This window comes from Myiozetetes cayanensis, unplaced genomic scaffold (genome assembly GCF_022539395.1).
Source record: "Myiozetetes cayanensis isolate MyiCay16 unplaced genomic scaffold, myiCay2020 scf13, whole genome shotgun sequence".
NCBI classification, from domain to species: domain Eukaryota; kingdom Metazoa; phylum Chordata; class Aves; order Passeriformes; family Tyrannidae; genus Myiozetetes; species Myiozetetes cayanensis.
In genome coordinates, this window is record NW_026086937.1 from 879460 (window position 1) to 893193 (window position 13734).

Consider the following 13734-nt stretch of genomic DNA (forward strand, 5'->3'; position numbering starts at 1 on the left):
ATTCAGGTCTTCCATGCTGCTCCTTTCTGGCCTTAGTTTGTGCTTAAATCACATGGTCTGCTTACATAAATCAGCCTCTTGATGACCATCCTTCCTTTGCTTTTAACCTAAAGCATTCTTACTATGATTCAATTTGAGATATTTGGGTCTCGGGTTGAACTCAGTATTCTGGACTAATTGCTTTGTGCAGCTGTTTCAGAACTGCTGGGAAACCAGGGTGTGGCTGAGTTCAGTAACAGTGCCCACAGCCCCTCGAAGGCTGTATTTTCATAAGAACAAGATTTTACAGGTGATTTTAAAACCTCCAAACAAACAAAACCCCAATGCAACAGAAATCCCGCCTCAAAAAAAACCCCCGACAAAACCAAAAACCAAACACCTGTTCCACAACAAAACCACCAACCAAACAGACAACCAGCCCCTGACCCCCCCAAACCTTGTCCAACTCCTGTGCCAGAATTTGGTGTGGAAGCTGGTTTGTGAATTTATTTCAGTTGATTACTGTATGTTGCTGACATCTATAGTTTCTCATCCCTATCAATACTTTCTTGGGGGGGGGGGGGCATTAAAATTTCTGATACATATTCAGTACCATGTACCATCTCTAAACACAAATGCTGGAAAGGTTTCCTCCTTGATTTTTCCTTGCACAGTCCCTTTAAGACTGCTATTTTAATCCCGTTTCTCCCAGCTCAGGTACGTGCAAAATAAAGCTCGGATCGGGGGAGAGTTGCTATATTAAATGTTGCGTTTTTTCTGTCGTGTCGTGTCCAGCGGACACCTCGGGCAGCAGCCACTGATGGACGTGCCTGCCCATCCCCGGGCCGGCAGGGAGGGCAGTCCCGCATTTTTCCTCCGTGCTCTGGCTGCGATCCATCCCCTCGGCCGGGACCTGCCTGCGATCCATCCCCTCAGCCGGGACCTGCCTGCGATCCATCCCCTCGGCCGGGACCTGCCTGCGATCCATCCCCTCAGCCGGGACCTGCCTGCGATCCATCCCCTCAGCCGGGACCTGCCTGCGATCCATCCCCTCGGCCGGGACCTGCCTGCGGAATTCCATCGGGAATGCAGCCGTCCTTGCAGGGGAGGAGCTCCCACGGACACCAGCTGAAGCGAGACGCCTCGCCAGCCAAAGGTCAAGGTGAGAACGATACGAAATGGTGGCTGATTTAAGAAAATTATTCCCCTTCCCCATCCCCACTGCAGAGAGCAGTACTGGGTAAAGATGCGTAACTTGGGGCTCGTTATTGCACAGGGTCACAGGCTGGTGCTCTGCTCACGCTCAGCATTTCTCCCTCTACTAAAGGAAAGGGAAGAAAAGGGCTGTATAATTTCCTATTTAAAAACTGACGATAGCAATGCATTTTAATGCTGGTCACAACTGGTATTTTGAGGAAAGGGAATTTAAAATGGAAACAGTGAGTGGCGATGATCCCTGTGAGCAGCAGGGAAGCTCAGGCACTGCTGGGTGAGGCTGGGGTGCATTTCATGATGCCTTCGTGCTGCTCTGACCCTGCTCTTAACACTTGCCTGTTCGGAGCTCAGTAGGGGCAGGTGGGGAGGAGCTGAGTTCTTGAACTTGTCGAGACCGAGGGGACAAGAGCAGAGGCAGTTTCTGCTTCCCTGAGGGAGCTGATGGTGATACAGTGGGGAAAGGGAGTGTTGTCTTTTCCTGCTGAGCAAGAGGGCAAATGTCTTGCACCGGGCTCATGGAACAGTTTTCCGAGCAGCAGGGAGCAGGACAAGAAATCAAACAGCTTTTCCTAATACTTTGAAATTTGTTGGTGTCTCTTGTTTTTCTCTTGTCAAGGTGTATTTTGTGAAACCATTGCCACACTCTGGCTGTGATGCCCGAATAAAAATGGCAGAGGGATTAGGCTCCAGAGAAACAGCACCTGTGCTGAGCCAGATGACATTTGTGCTCTCTTGGTCCACTTGGTTGACTATTCCTACATGCTCTCCTGAGGAAAGTCTGCCTTTTAGTTGTGTGTTAGGGCCAATGATGTCCTAGTCCATGGACAGGTATCCTCCAGGCTGCAGTATTTTCTGTGATCACCATTAACTGCAGTGGTGTTTGTGCACCAGCTCAGCAGGGATGGATCCCCGAGCTTTTGTACAAGTGGTAGTTATAGAAGAGATAAAATGTAATCTTTCTTTAAGGTAAAAAGGAAGGTTCTGGATGTATAAACTCCTCTAGCCAAGCACTGCTTGCCCTGATATGACTGGTCTCATTGATTTTAATGGATCCATGCTAATTTGCACCTTCTGAGGATTTACCCATCAATTTCTATCGGTTTTACAGCATGGGATGGAGCAAGAATGTGTTATAGGTAGAGGGAATACATGTATGTACACTCAACTTCTTTTCTTTTTCTTTTTTTTTTGTTTCTAATAGCTGTGAATGGGTTCTAGATATCCAACACATATCTTAGAGAGGAAGGCAGTGTACTCTCTTTTACTGCTCAGACTCCAAATGGTAGAGACAATGATATCCTTCCCCAGAGTCTTCTTCAAGGGGCAGGGACAGTGAGCTCAGTGTCTTGGTGGAATTCTCCTTTGGGTACTGCCACTCTGCTTCCTGAAGTCCTTCAGATTTGGTTACAAATAGCACTACACAAATCTTGAAATGTTTGTCCTCATTTCTTATTTTGCTTGTGCATGTCTAAATATCACCAAAGTATGACTGCCTTTGTGCCTGGATAAAGTCTTCTGATAAAGTCTTCTGTTCCCAATGTCTTAGTGAGAGTGCTTTTAATAATTTCTAGAGCAAATTTTGACCAATATGTGCATATTTATTAAAAAAAAAGAGCACCATTAATTTTTAAAGGTAAATGAGTGCCATCTCATCTGACTTTTCATCTGTCATTTTCAAAGTTAAGTTTACTATATTTATCCAGAGTTTTCCCTCTCCTCTTTCTTCTCTATTTAGGCTGTGTGCCTGCTCTTCAGGTTAGAGCCTCTGCTCCAAAGAAGCACATCTTTGGCAGGGAGAAAGGAAGCAAAAACTTTAGGTCGTTCCTAATTTTTATTTCCATTGGTGTCAAACTTCCTCCTAATCCAGAAGGATTTGTTTAGTGCCCACTTCTAAGTCACCAAAGTGTTTGCCTGTGGGCTGCCCTGTCCCTTCTCTGGGTGTTTGCAGGGGTGAGGACAGCAGGGTGTGCTGGGCTGGCCTTGCCTCTGCACCCAAAGACTTCTCAAGCAGGCAATGATGAACTCCTGGGAAACTTCACATAGCCAAATCCATAAATAGACCCAAGGCTCTTGCATTTGCTTGTATAGTCTATAAAAATCAGCTTCCATATAATTTGGGGTTTTTTGGAGGTGGATTTTCTGTAATCTTCCTGCAGGGAATCCTCATCAGCATCTTCCTGAACTGTAGATAATTTAATTTGCTCAGCCTTGCTCCTGGCAGACCATTTCAAACCAGTAGAACTTGCAATAGCAGAGGGGACAGCCAATGGTCCCCAACACCTCCCTCTGCTCTGCTGGGCTCTGTGCTTAGGCTGTGCCATTTCTGCAGCCATGCATCACCTCTGCCTGCAGATCTCGTGATGATCTCCATGGAGACCTGGGCTCTCAAGGCAGAAATATGAGCAGGTAAGTCAAGGTTACTCTCCCTCTTTTCTGGGTCTGGGTTTAGACATGACATCCCTTGGCTGATGCTAAGGATGGAGAATGTTTTTACTGGGGTCAGCAACAGGGAAATTATAGAATCACAGAATGGCCTGGGTTGGAAGGGACCTCAAAGATCATCTAGTTCCAGCCCCCTGCCATGGACAGGGACACTTTTCAGTAGATCAAGTGGCTCAGAGCTTCATCCAAGCTGGCTTTAAACGCTTCTAGGGGTGGGTCATCCACAGGTTGATTAACTTCTTTGTCTTTACTGGGCAGTCTGAAGAAACGGAAACATAAATACTGAATCACAAAGATGGACTTTTTGTAGTCTCATAATCAATACACACATGATAAAGCACAATTTTAGGTCTGCTGTGTTCAGTTAGCCAGTGGGTGCATTGAAGTTCTGCCTCTTTGTGCTCACAAAGCCCTTTTCCCTCTCTCCATTGGTGCATGGATCAGTGTTCCCCGGCTCGCTGGCAGCGTCTCCCCCTGTTGTCCGGCTCAGACGATGCAGCTCTGCACCATGAGGAAGGCGACGCATCTCCCGCTCTTTGGGAGCTGATATCAAGTAGACAGGCACCTTCTGAAGTTCTGTGCATGCTGTGCGCTTTTTCTTCTTTGCTGCAACAAGAAAAGCCTTTTCTTTTAACCTGGCTTCCTTTGAAGAAGTAACTCAGGAAGCTTCATGGCCTCTCAAGGTAAGTGCATCTATAGTCTGTATTTTTAGATCATGTTTACAGAAAACTACAGTCTTGTACGTTTCCAGCAATCAGCAGTCTGATGAAATGAGTGTTTCAGGCTAAAACCACATCAGTCAAAGCACAGTTGTTTTGCCTTCCTTTAATTTTTCAGCATCCAAGAGGCTCCTAAGGAGACTAAAATCTATACTAGGGTGTTATTTGAATAAAATATGTTATAAAATGTTAGCATCTGCATTCAGTTATAAAATTTAGTGTTTGTATCTTTGTGCTTAAACCTGTCGGTGCAGAATGCATGGGAAGGGTCGGTACTGAGGAAAAGGTACCCCTATTTTTGCACACTTCTTCCCTATTCCACTTTGAAAATACTACATCAGCAAATGGTTTTCACATTCAAAACTGGCCAGAGTCCTACTAACCATGTATGGGAAATAATATCTGAAGAGTAACTGGATTTTATCAGATCACTCCTATCTAGATTTGTCTTTGTCATGTATTGACTTTTAGTAGCAGCTGCTTGGGTACTCAGATGTGCAGAGGCAGATGTTGGCCTAGGGAGTTTCAGCAATGTCTCTCCATGTTTGTCAAATTTTTACCCCTCTTTTTTGCTCCCAAAATACTCAAGACATTCTGCATTTAGAGCATTAAAGATACACAGCACCAAGCAGGTTTTACAGCGTTGTTGTACTCTAGCTATATAGGTGAGGTTTTATATTTTGCTTCACTTTAACCATATAAGAGAGATCTGGTTTGGCATATTTTTGATGTGTACCAGTTAGTAGAATCTGTGAAATAGTAATGGTGTGAAATATAGTGTTTAGAATAAAGGAATTTTTGATAATATACCTCATTTAGGAACATGTACAGAATACTCACTGTATCGTACGGTAACTTCTGAGTTTTTCTATATTAGAACTTAAATAAGAATCATCCATAAAAATAGTCAAAGTGTCAGAGTAGCTCAGATTGTCATTAATATTTAATGTATTTACTGTTTGATTTTTGTATAGCTTAAAATTTGACAGGTAGAACTGCAATTTGTTGTCTTTTTTTCTCTTTATTATTCAAGAATAACACTAACACTGGGCCACTTCGTGGCATTTCATGTAACAACAAGAGTTACGGCAGTAACAGAACCCTGTGAGGTAAAGTGATGCAGAAGAGCATATAAAATATTTATTACCCAGTTATACATTTTTAAAAGCCAGCTACAAATTCAAAGGGGTTACTTCTTCCTGTGGTTTCAGACTTTGAAAGAAAGCAGTGGCTGCAAAGACAAATTAAGATCAAAATATTATTAAATGATGAATCTTTCACAGTGAGTTCAAATAATACTAAAGGATCTCATTTAAACCCACAACAGCAAAAGGGAGATTCAGACTTGGAGCCAAAATTCCTTCTGGACCGCACACCCCATCGTGCCCAAGTATTGTCACACATGAGATAAAATTATCAATTTGGGGGCTGCTTTACTGCACAATCACAGGGGCTCAGCTCAATACAGGGATTTTCCATTTAGATGGGGAGAGCTTCACAGAATCAACTGGGTTGGAAAAGACCTCTGAGCTCAACTCCACCCGAACACCACCTTGTCAGCTGAGCACTGACAGCTTTAATTCTCCAGATGGCACTCAGTGCCACATCCAGCCTTTCCCTAAACACTCTCAGGGACGGTGACTCCACCACAGTTCCCTGGGCAGCCCATTCCAATGCCCAATCACTCCTTCTGTGAAGAAATTCTTCCTGATACCCAACCTAAACCTCCCCTGATGCAGCCTGAGACTGTGTCCTCTTGTCCTGTCGCTGGTTGCCTGGGAGAAGAGACTGATACCCACCTGATACCTCCTCTATGGGAGTTGTAGAGAGTGGTGAGGGCTCCCCTGAGCCCCTCCAGGCTGAGCACTCCCAGCTCCCTCAGCTGCCCTTGTGGCCACCCTGTGTGAGTGCAGACCAGCCCCAGCCTTGTCACACGGGCTCTGTGCCCACCAGCTGAGCAGACCACGTGCTCTCCAAGACCACATCTCCTGCTTTAGCTTCATCTGCAGTCATTCCACTCTGCAAATTCTAAGGCTGCTAAATTATAAAGTGAATCAGAGCGCCAGAAGTGTGGGACCATCAGGAAATTTGTTTTGGGTCCTGATTCCTGATCTGAACCAAAGTACTGATACAGTCACATGCAACATGTGATGTTATTGTTCCAGCTTTGATCCAAGAAGCTAGCTACTCTTTGGCCCTGTTAATTTATAATTTTCTTTTCCTTTTTTTTTCATGTAGAATCTCAGGGACAAACCAACCCCATCTTTAAGGATTGCCTCCCTGGTTCTTCCGACATCCCTGAACAGAATAAGCCTGTTGAACCAACAAGTCTCTGGAAGCAAACATCACACACTCACAACTTGCCACCTGGTCTAGAGTACCTGAACCAGGTATTGAATCTTTCCAAACGTTAGAATTGTTATGTTTTCCTCGTATGCTGCCTTGATACCTTGAGGGATGAGGTTGTGGTAGGTGGAGATGTAGAGGCTTTTTCCTTTTTTTTGATATTACTGTGAAATGGGGAGAGTAGGAATAACAAGCTCTTTCTTCATTTCTGTCATTCATTTCTGTAGAAATTAATTTGTTGTGCATGCAGCCTTCTTTTCACCAAAACCATTGTTTTCTCCCTTCTAGGACATTTTCTAGGTCATAGTATGGGCAGGGACAGAATCAGGCCCCCAGTGGAGTCAGGTCATAATTCTGATACCCACATCTCTGCTGTGTTTGCATTTTGGTGATGATGGGAAATGTTTACTTCTCTCAAGGTCTGTATTTTTTAGGCACACAGTTCTGGTAGTTTTGTATAGAAGCAGAAATTGAACGTATTTTATATTTGGAGCTGTTACCTAGATAGCTAATGAAACTGGAGACCCTTCAAAAACAGTCTTTCATGTGGAGTTATGGCTTTCATTTCAAGGTGCCCAAGCACAAAATGATATGTGTTGTCAATTACAGAAGCATTTGCTTACAGACTGTGGAAGCTGCATTTTTTAGTCTAAAAGTGATTTTGATAGTAAATACTTGGCAGGTTACACATCCAGGCTCCTGTATGAACATAAATTACACCTCAGATTTACCTAGACAATGCAGGCAAGCAAAAACTATCGCTCCATTTTATAGCAGATTTACATCTGATATAAAGACAAAAAAGCAAGTTGCTTTTAGGATTATGACTAGAACTGAAGATCTCATTCATGCTTGCTCTGGGCCCCATAACCATGTGCCTGTGCTGCAGCCCTTGCTAAGTATTCTTAATTTTCTCTGCAGTCTGAAAAGTGGGAAGCATGTGTGCAATGCTGATTGTCAGCAGATACCCCCAGCTCGAGTTCCTGTGCATCACAGAACATTTTGGGGTGTGATGCTGAAGTCATCCTGTCTGTGACTAATGAAGGAGGCTCGTACAGGATAGACTGGAGCATAAAGGAGATCCCACCAGCAGGGAGAGGGCTGCCTGCAGAATGAATGTGGGATTCACAGCTGCCAGGGTAATCACTTGGAATTTATCCTGATGGACTCAGAGATTTTCACATAATGAAATTCTCAAATGAAGATGTTTGTAGAAGAAATGGGAGGTTTTTATGCCACTAGAAGACTGTGTATCCTTCTGGTGCTTGTGTGTTTTGGGGAAAGGTGGGTCCAGACTGAAACAGGCACAGACAGGTGCTACTGGAAGGGCATGGGGAGTAGAGAACCTGCTTTAAAACAAAGACTCCAGTGGTTTCATCTTTAGACTGGAAAAACACTACCAGAGAGGGAACCATGACTGAGTACCTAGAAGAGTAAACAACTTGTGAGAAAGAGTCACATTTAATTTCTGTTACTGGAAGAAAGATTATATAGAAAGTGGTTGTGAATAAATACAGGATATCAAATAGAAAGGACATTCTGGGGTTATCTCCAGCCTGAGTGGGGAAGATAGCTGGATAGATTTGAAAAAGCTGAATATATTTCTTTATAAGAGCATATATATATATCTGTTTGACTCTGAAACAAGGATCCAGATTTAGTGAATCTCAGAGGGATCACTACAGTCTCATTCTAAATAGCAACTCAAGGACACAGTGTTGGATAAGAGGAAAGGAAAATATCTGTCCTGTACTTTAAGGCCTGACAGCAATATTTCACTCTGCAGATGTGGAGTTCAGGTGAAGGAGCAATTCAATCAGCTGCTTAAGGTGCACCAGAGAAGGGCAAAAAGCTGCTTCTGCCTCAGCAAACAGGCACCATGCTTGCTATAACTATCACAGAAGTGACACTATTTAAATAATTTCCTGCCAAAAAAAAAGTTACCCAAACCTCATTATCCTCTTCCAGATCACAGCCATAATGTGAAGAATTGTTCAGCGTCCATCATAAAAATAAAGGGAACCTTTTCCCCCAGCAGGAATAGACAAGCGAGACCTTGGAGGAGAATTCCCTGAGTAGCTCAGCCTCATGTTGTGCCACCATTCAGGCTTAACCAATTTTGTAAAAAGCTTCTTAGTGTAGGCTTGGTTAGGCTGATCAGATGTAAATTTAATGCCCACAGAACTGAATACTGAGAATTAGCTGTGTATAAGGAATTGTAACATATCTGAGCTCGAGGGAACCAGACCCTTGTAAACCAAAGGGCTTTGGATGCTTTCAAATGCAAGTGCAGAATTCCCTTAATCCACAAGTGCCCCAATAAAAATGCATCAGAATAGCTGCCTTGCAGAAACCACTGAAAGGGAAAACAAGGCTAACAAGAGGTACTGCTGTGTTGTCTCAACATTGTTTATACATTGTGCACAATAAACCAATGCACAGACCAAAATCACTCAAAGCTTTTAACAGTTCAGGCTCATTAATTTTCTTTTCCCTCTGAAAGTCTACGTGGGGCAAAGAAATCCGTATTAAAATCAATACTAAAATATTAAGATAGCCCTAATATCTTTAACTTGTTTATTCTGTTGTCATCAGCAGAGCTCTTCCCATGAGCTCCAAGAGTTCACGTCTCTCATCAAACCTAAACAAACAGCAGAGATTCTTGGGAGAATATTTTTAAGTCTAAATATTTTTTATTATTTCAATTACTGGCATGCACATTTCAGAGATTAATGAAAGGGATAAAGAAGTTTCTCTTCTTACCAGCTTTTCTTTGCAGCCTGAACTAGCTGCAGGAGATGACTAGAAGTGACAAATGGCTGCAACAGTTTGAATACGTAGCAGGCAAGATTTATCAATTGTAAAATGTGCAGGCACTGGAGAGCTGTGACATGCTGGCCTCAGAAGGTCGCTGTGTGCTTTCTGTCTGCAGCTGTGAGGAATGGCAAGACCCTCTGCCAACCATTTGCCCATCAGGAATTTATGGAAAAGAGTGGTAAAGCCTTAATATACTAGCCCATAAAACAGGCATAAAAAGTCACATAAAACTGAAAGGTAGACTGAAATTAAGTCTTGCTGGTTTTATAATACCAACAACTGTTCTCTAAAGAAGAATAATGTCAGAGGGATGATAAGCACAGCAAAGCTGGGTATCATGGCAAGCAGTTTTTCTCCTGCATTTGTAACCAGCTCATGGGGTAAGAAAATTTTTCAGCCAGCTAAGGTTTCTTTGTGGAGCTGCTGTTTTGCTCATTCTGGCACCCTGGCATGACCATTTGCCAGATTTAGGATGCAGAGCTCCTGTGCTCTTGTGAGCCATTGTTGGCCTCTCCTGCCTGCCCTGCTGGGCAGCCCCAGCAAAGCCCTTTGGGATGTGATTGCAGCACATTTTAAACCCTCTGCCAGGGAGGAGGAACGGGAGCAAGAAGGGGATCCTGCTCCTCACACAGCTTTCTATTGCTCTTGTCTTCCTTATTCCCCCACGAAGATTATTTTTCTTCAAATGTGTGGGTGAATTACATGGCCACAGCACCCAATGGCACATTCTTCAGCCATAATTGCAGACAGAATTCTAAAGTGTGATGGAGATTGCCCTCAGGCACCCAGCCTGTGCATCTCTGAAAGGAAAGAAATCCTAGTAGACAGGGAGAGGAGCAATAAAAATAGACAGGTGACCACTGGCAGCCCCAGACCTATCGAAGACCCATCATCTTGTTTATTTATTTTTTTTTTTTAAACAGCTGGACCGGATAATTATTCATCAGCAAGTGGAGCTTCTGGAAGGTATGGTGCAATCCTTGTCACTCTTTGACAATCCTTGGTGCAATCCTTGTCACTCTGGTACACAGAGGTCTCCAAAAGGCTTCCAAGTCTTGCCTCCTCCTCACTGAAGTCACTGTGAAGCCTCTCAGTGCCCTGTGATGTGGTGATGGTGGAGGGAAGGCTCACTTTATTGTATGCCTGTTCTGCAGCAAACCTCTGAGAAGAGAAGGATTACAGGGAATAGCCTCTACAATGACCCTAAATTCTCTCCCTCAGACACCTCTCCCTCAGTGTTATTAAAGTTTGACCATCATTCCAATCCATGGAAAAATTTATTGTCTTTAACAATAACTAACATGCTATGAGGAACAAAGCAAATAGAGAAATGAAGGTCAGAAGACAGAAAGTGAGGCATAAGAGTTTCGGATCACATGGTTTCTCAGAATTTCAAAGTACTGAACAAGTATTAAGTTCTGCAAGTAAAACACTCCAAAATGTTTTTCTCCCATTCAGAATGGTTTTGGTCTGATTCTTGAATGACCCACTGGATGAAAGCTTAGTTACTGAGGTGGGACAGCCTCATAGTATTACTTTTCACAGATGATAAAGTAAGAAAAACCCTAAACCAAAACTCAGGATATGAATTCTATTTTATGATATGTACTTTGGCGTACGGCAAATCAAAGTCTTTGAACTAATGTCTTCCAAATACAGACCTGGCATTATTATTATTTCTTTATAATTGTGTATTTTCTTTGTTTCATTAATTTCAAAACACTTTTTCTTTTAAACAATCTGTTTAAAAATCTGTATCTTTAGAGTATGTACTCATATATACATAGACTAACATTAGACTAAATTAATGTTCTGCTTGTTTTGCTTTATTAGCCATACTTGGCACAGAGACCTCCAGCAAATACGAGATAAAAAACCATTTGGGGCAAAGAGTTTACTTTGCAGTAGAAGAAAACGAGTGCTGTGACCGTAAGGTGTGCTCGCCGCTCAGGTCGCTCACCATGCGGATCGCGGATAACGCGGGCCGGGAGGTGATCAGAGTCATCAGACCCTTGAGATGCAACAGCTGCTGGTGCCCCTGCTTCCTGCAGCAGGTGAGGGAATCCGAAATGCTTTCTGCTCCACGTCCTGCTGCATTGCACAGCGTTAATGAAGCCCCCTGCAGTCCTGCGAGGTGGCAGGAAGGGATTCACAGCCCCTCCTCGTGCTGGGGCGCTGGAGACCTTCCTGGAGGTAAACGAGGCCAGTTCCCAGCGTGCCTCCCCTCCCTTCCACGGGACCTTGCTTTCCTCATGTCCCTCATAAAGCTTCTGTGTCTGATGATGCACATCTCTCCATTCACATAACACTTGAAATACTGCCTGCCTTGGCACAGAGACATCACCCACTGTGGTCCAGGAGGGTACAGGATGGGAAATCCCTGGAGGCCGTGGGTGTGTGTGGGTGTGGCTGGGGAGCAGCTCTCTGAGGAGGTGATGCTTCGGTCTGTGGCTCTGCCTCTTCAAGGCCACATTATCTCCGGGAAATTGTAGAAAATGGAAGTGAGCTGCTTGGAGTGAAAAGTGGAGATCCCACAGAGTATCAGATATTTTCTCCATATTTTTTACTTCTTTCTTGTTTTATGAAAGTGTTTTATATTACACTTATGTTCTCAGCCCTTTATCAGGATTTAAAAAAAAAGATCCCTTGGTAGCACAGCTACTTAAAAAAAGCTTATAGGATACTTGCTGATTACAATAACAAAATCTTTTCACAGTGTATGGCTTTTATAAAGTCTTATATAAAAGATGCTTGCTTCTGGTGGCACTTTTGAGCTTCATATTTTCCTCTATATTTAAAAACACCATATTTAAAAACACCACTAGACTGTTTTGCAATATCCAGTTCACTGTTTGGTAAACTTACATATCACTATATGCAATAAATAAGTATTTTGGCATTATATAAACAGTACACTATAATGGAAAAATGTACTAATATAAAATTAGTTTGAAACATTTTGCTGTTTGTTTTTCTTTTTCTTTTGTTTGCTAGTTAGAAGTTCAGTCCCCACCAGGTACAACAGCTGGGTATGTTGTACAGAACTGGGACCCTTTTCTGCCAAAGTTTACTATACAGAATCAAAGTAAAGAAGATGTACTAAAAATAATTGGCCCATATGCAACCTGTGGCTGTTTTGAAGATGTTGACTTTGAGGTATGTTTCTCATGAGTGTTAAGAATTTAAAAGTTTTAGTGTTTTGAATAAATTTCTCAGATGAGAGGGAGAATGGGAGATGCTTGAAGAAACCTTGAATGGAGTTTTCTGATGTGAACAAAGTGCTTTGCCTTAGCTGAGAACCATAAAGGAACTTTGGGGTGTATCAGCTCATTACCCAAATCAGAAGATTGCAGTGGGTCCTGTCTGAAATGTCAGGATCCTGTGAGAAGCGTGCAGATGGCCACGTAACTGAGAACAGATCTGTCCCCTCAGGGGCCAGGGGTCCACGGCAATGTGAGTGTGTCAGAAGCATGAGACAGGGCAAAACCAACACTGTGAAAGAGGAACAAAAGTGTAAACTTTCAAAATTGCTTTCCTGCACTTTTCTGTCAGTTCTAAAGATGCTGATTTCCAAACTTGAGACCCTTTCTTGTGTGCCACTCCTAAAGGCAAATTTGACACTAATAGAACATCTCAGCAATAAGAATAAAAGAAGAACCTGACACCTATAGCATACTCTGCATGTCAGGGCACAGTCATTAATTCTGTGGAGATGTCATCAGTGTGCACTTGATTTATTTACATTTATGTCTGTTCCTGTTTTTTATTTGTGCAGGTAAAAGCCCTCAATGAGATGACAACGATTGGCAAAATTTCCAAGTACTGGTCTGGATTTGTAAACAACGTCTTTACCAACACTGCCAACTTCGGGATCCAGGTCCCTGTAGATCTCGATGTGAGAATGAAGGCAGTAATGATTGGGGCTTGTTTCCTCATTGTAAGTATGCACAGGGAAAAGGCAGACCTATAGAGGGGTGCAGACTGGGGCCAAAGGGTCCATTGGTGTCAGCTGTGATCCTACAAAGGTGTAAGTGCAGTGGAAAGCCAAACCTGATACCTAAAAGATAAATTAGTTGAAAACGTTTCAATTTTTATGTCTGCTTTTGTTTTTTTTTAGGTTTTTTATTTTTTGTTTATTAAACAAAATATATTCAATATTTTACATGGCAGGATCAAATCTCAACATGTTGAACCTACAAAACTCCCTCAAGCCCCT

General features: G+C 42.9%; 1 protein-coding gene across 8 annotated transcripts in view; it reads left to right on the forward strand.

The window, feature by feature from the left end:
• Positions 1–871: 871 nt before the first annotated feature.
• LOC126636374 (phospholipid scramblase family member 5-like) overlaps positions 872–13734 on the forward strand; it is a 32919-nt gene continuing 20056 nt past the window's right edge. For 3 of the 8 annotated variants that reach the window (XM_050308477.1, XM_050308473.1, XM_050308475.1), the window contains exons 1-7: positions 872–3600; positions 4081–4319; positions 6594–6745; positions 10442–10484; positions 11352–11572; positions 12513–12674; positions 13294–13455. In XM_050308477.1, coding sequence (XP_050164434.1) covers positions 4307–4319; positions 6594–6745; positions 10442–10484; positions 11352–11572; positions 12513–12674; positions 13294–13455 — 753 coding nt within the window. In that variant the 5' untranslated portion in view covers positions 872–3600; positions 4081–4306. Of the gene's footprint in view, positions 3601–3632; positions 4320–6593; positions 6746–7622; positions 7841–10441; positions 10485–11351; positions 11573–12512; positions 12675–13293; positions 13456–13734 lie in introns of those variants that run through there. The other 5 variants (XM_050308480.1, XM_050308479.1, XM_050308478.1 and 2 more) reach the window with 3 other exon arrangements.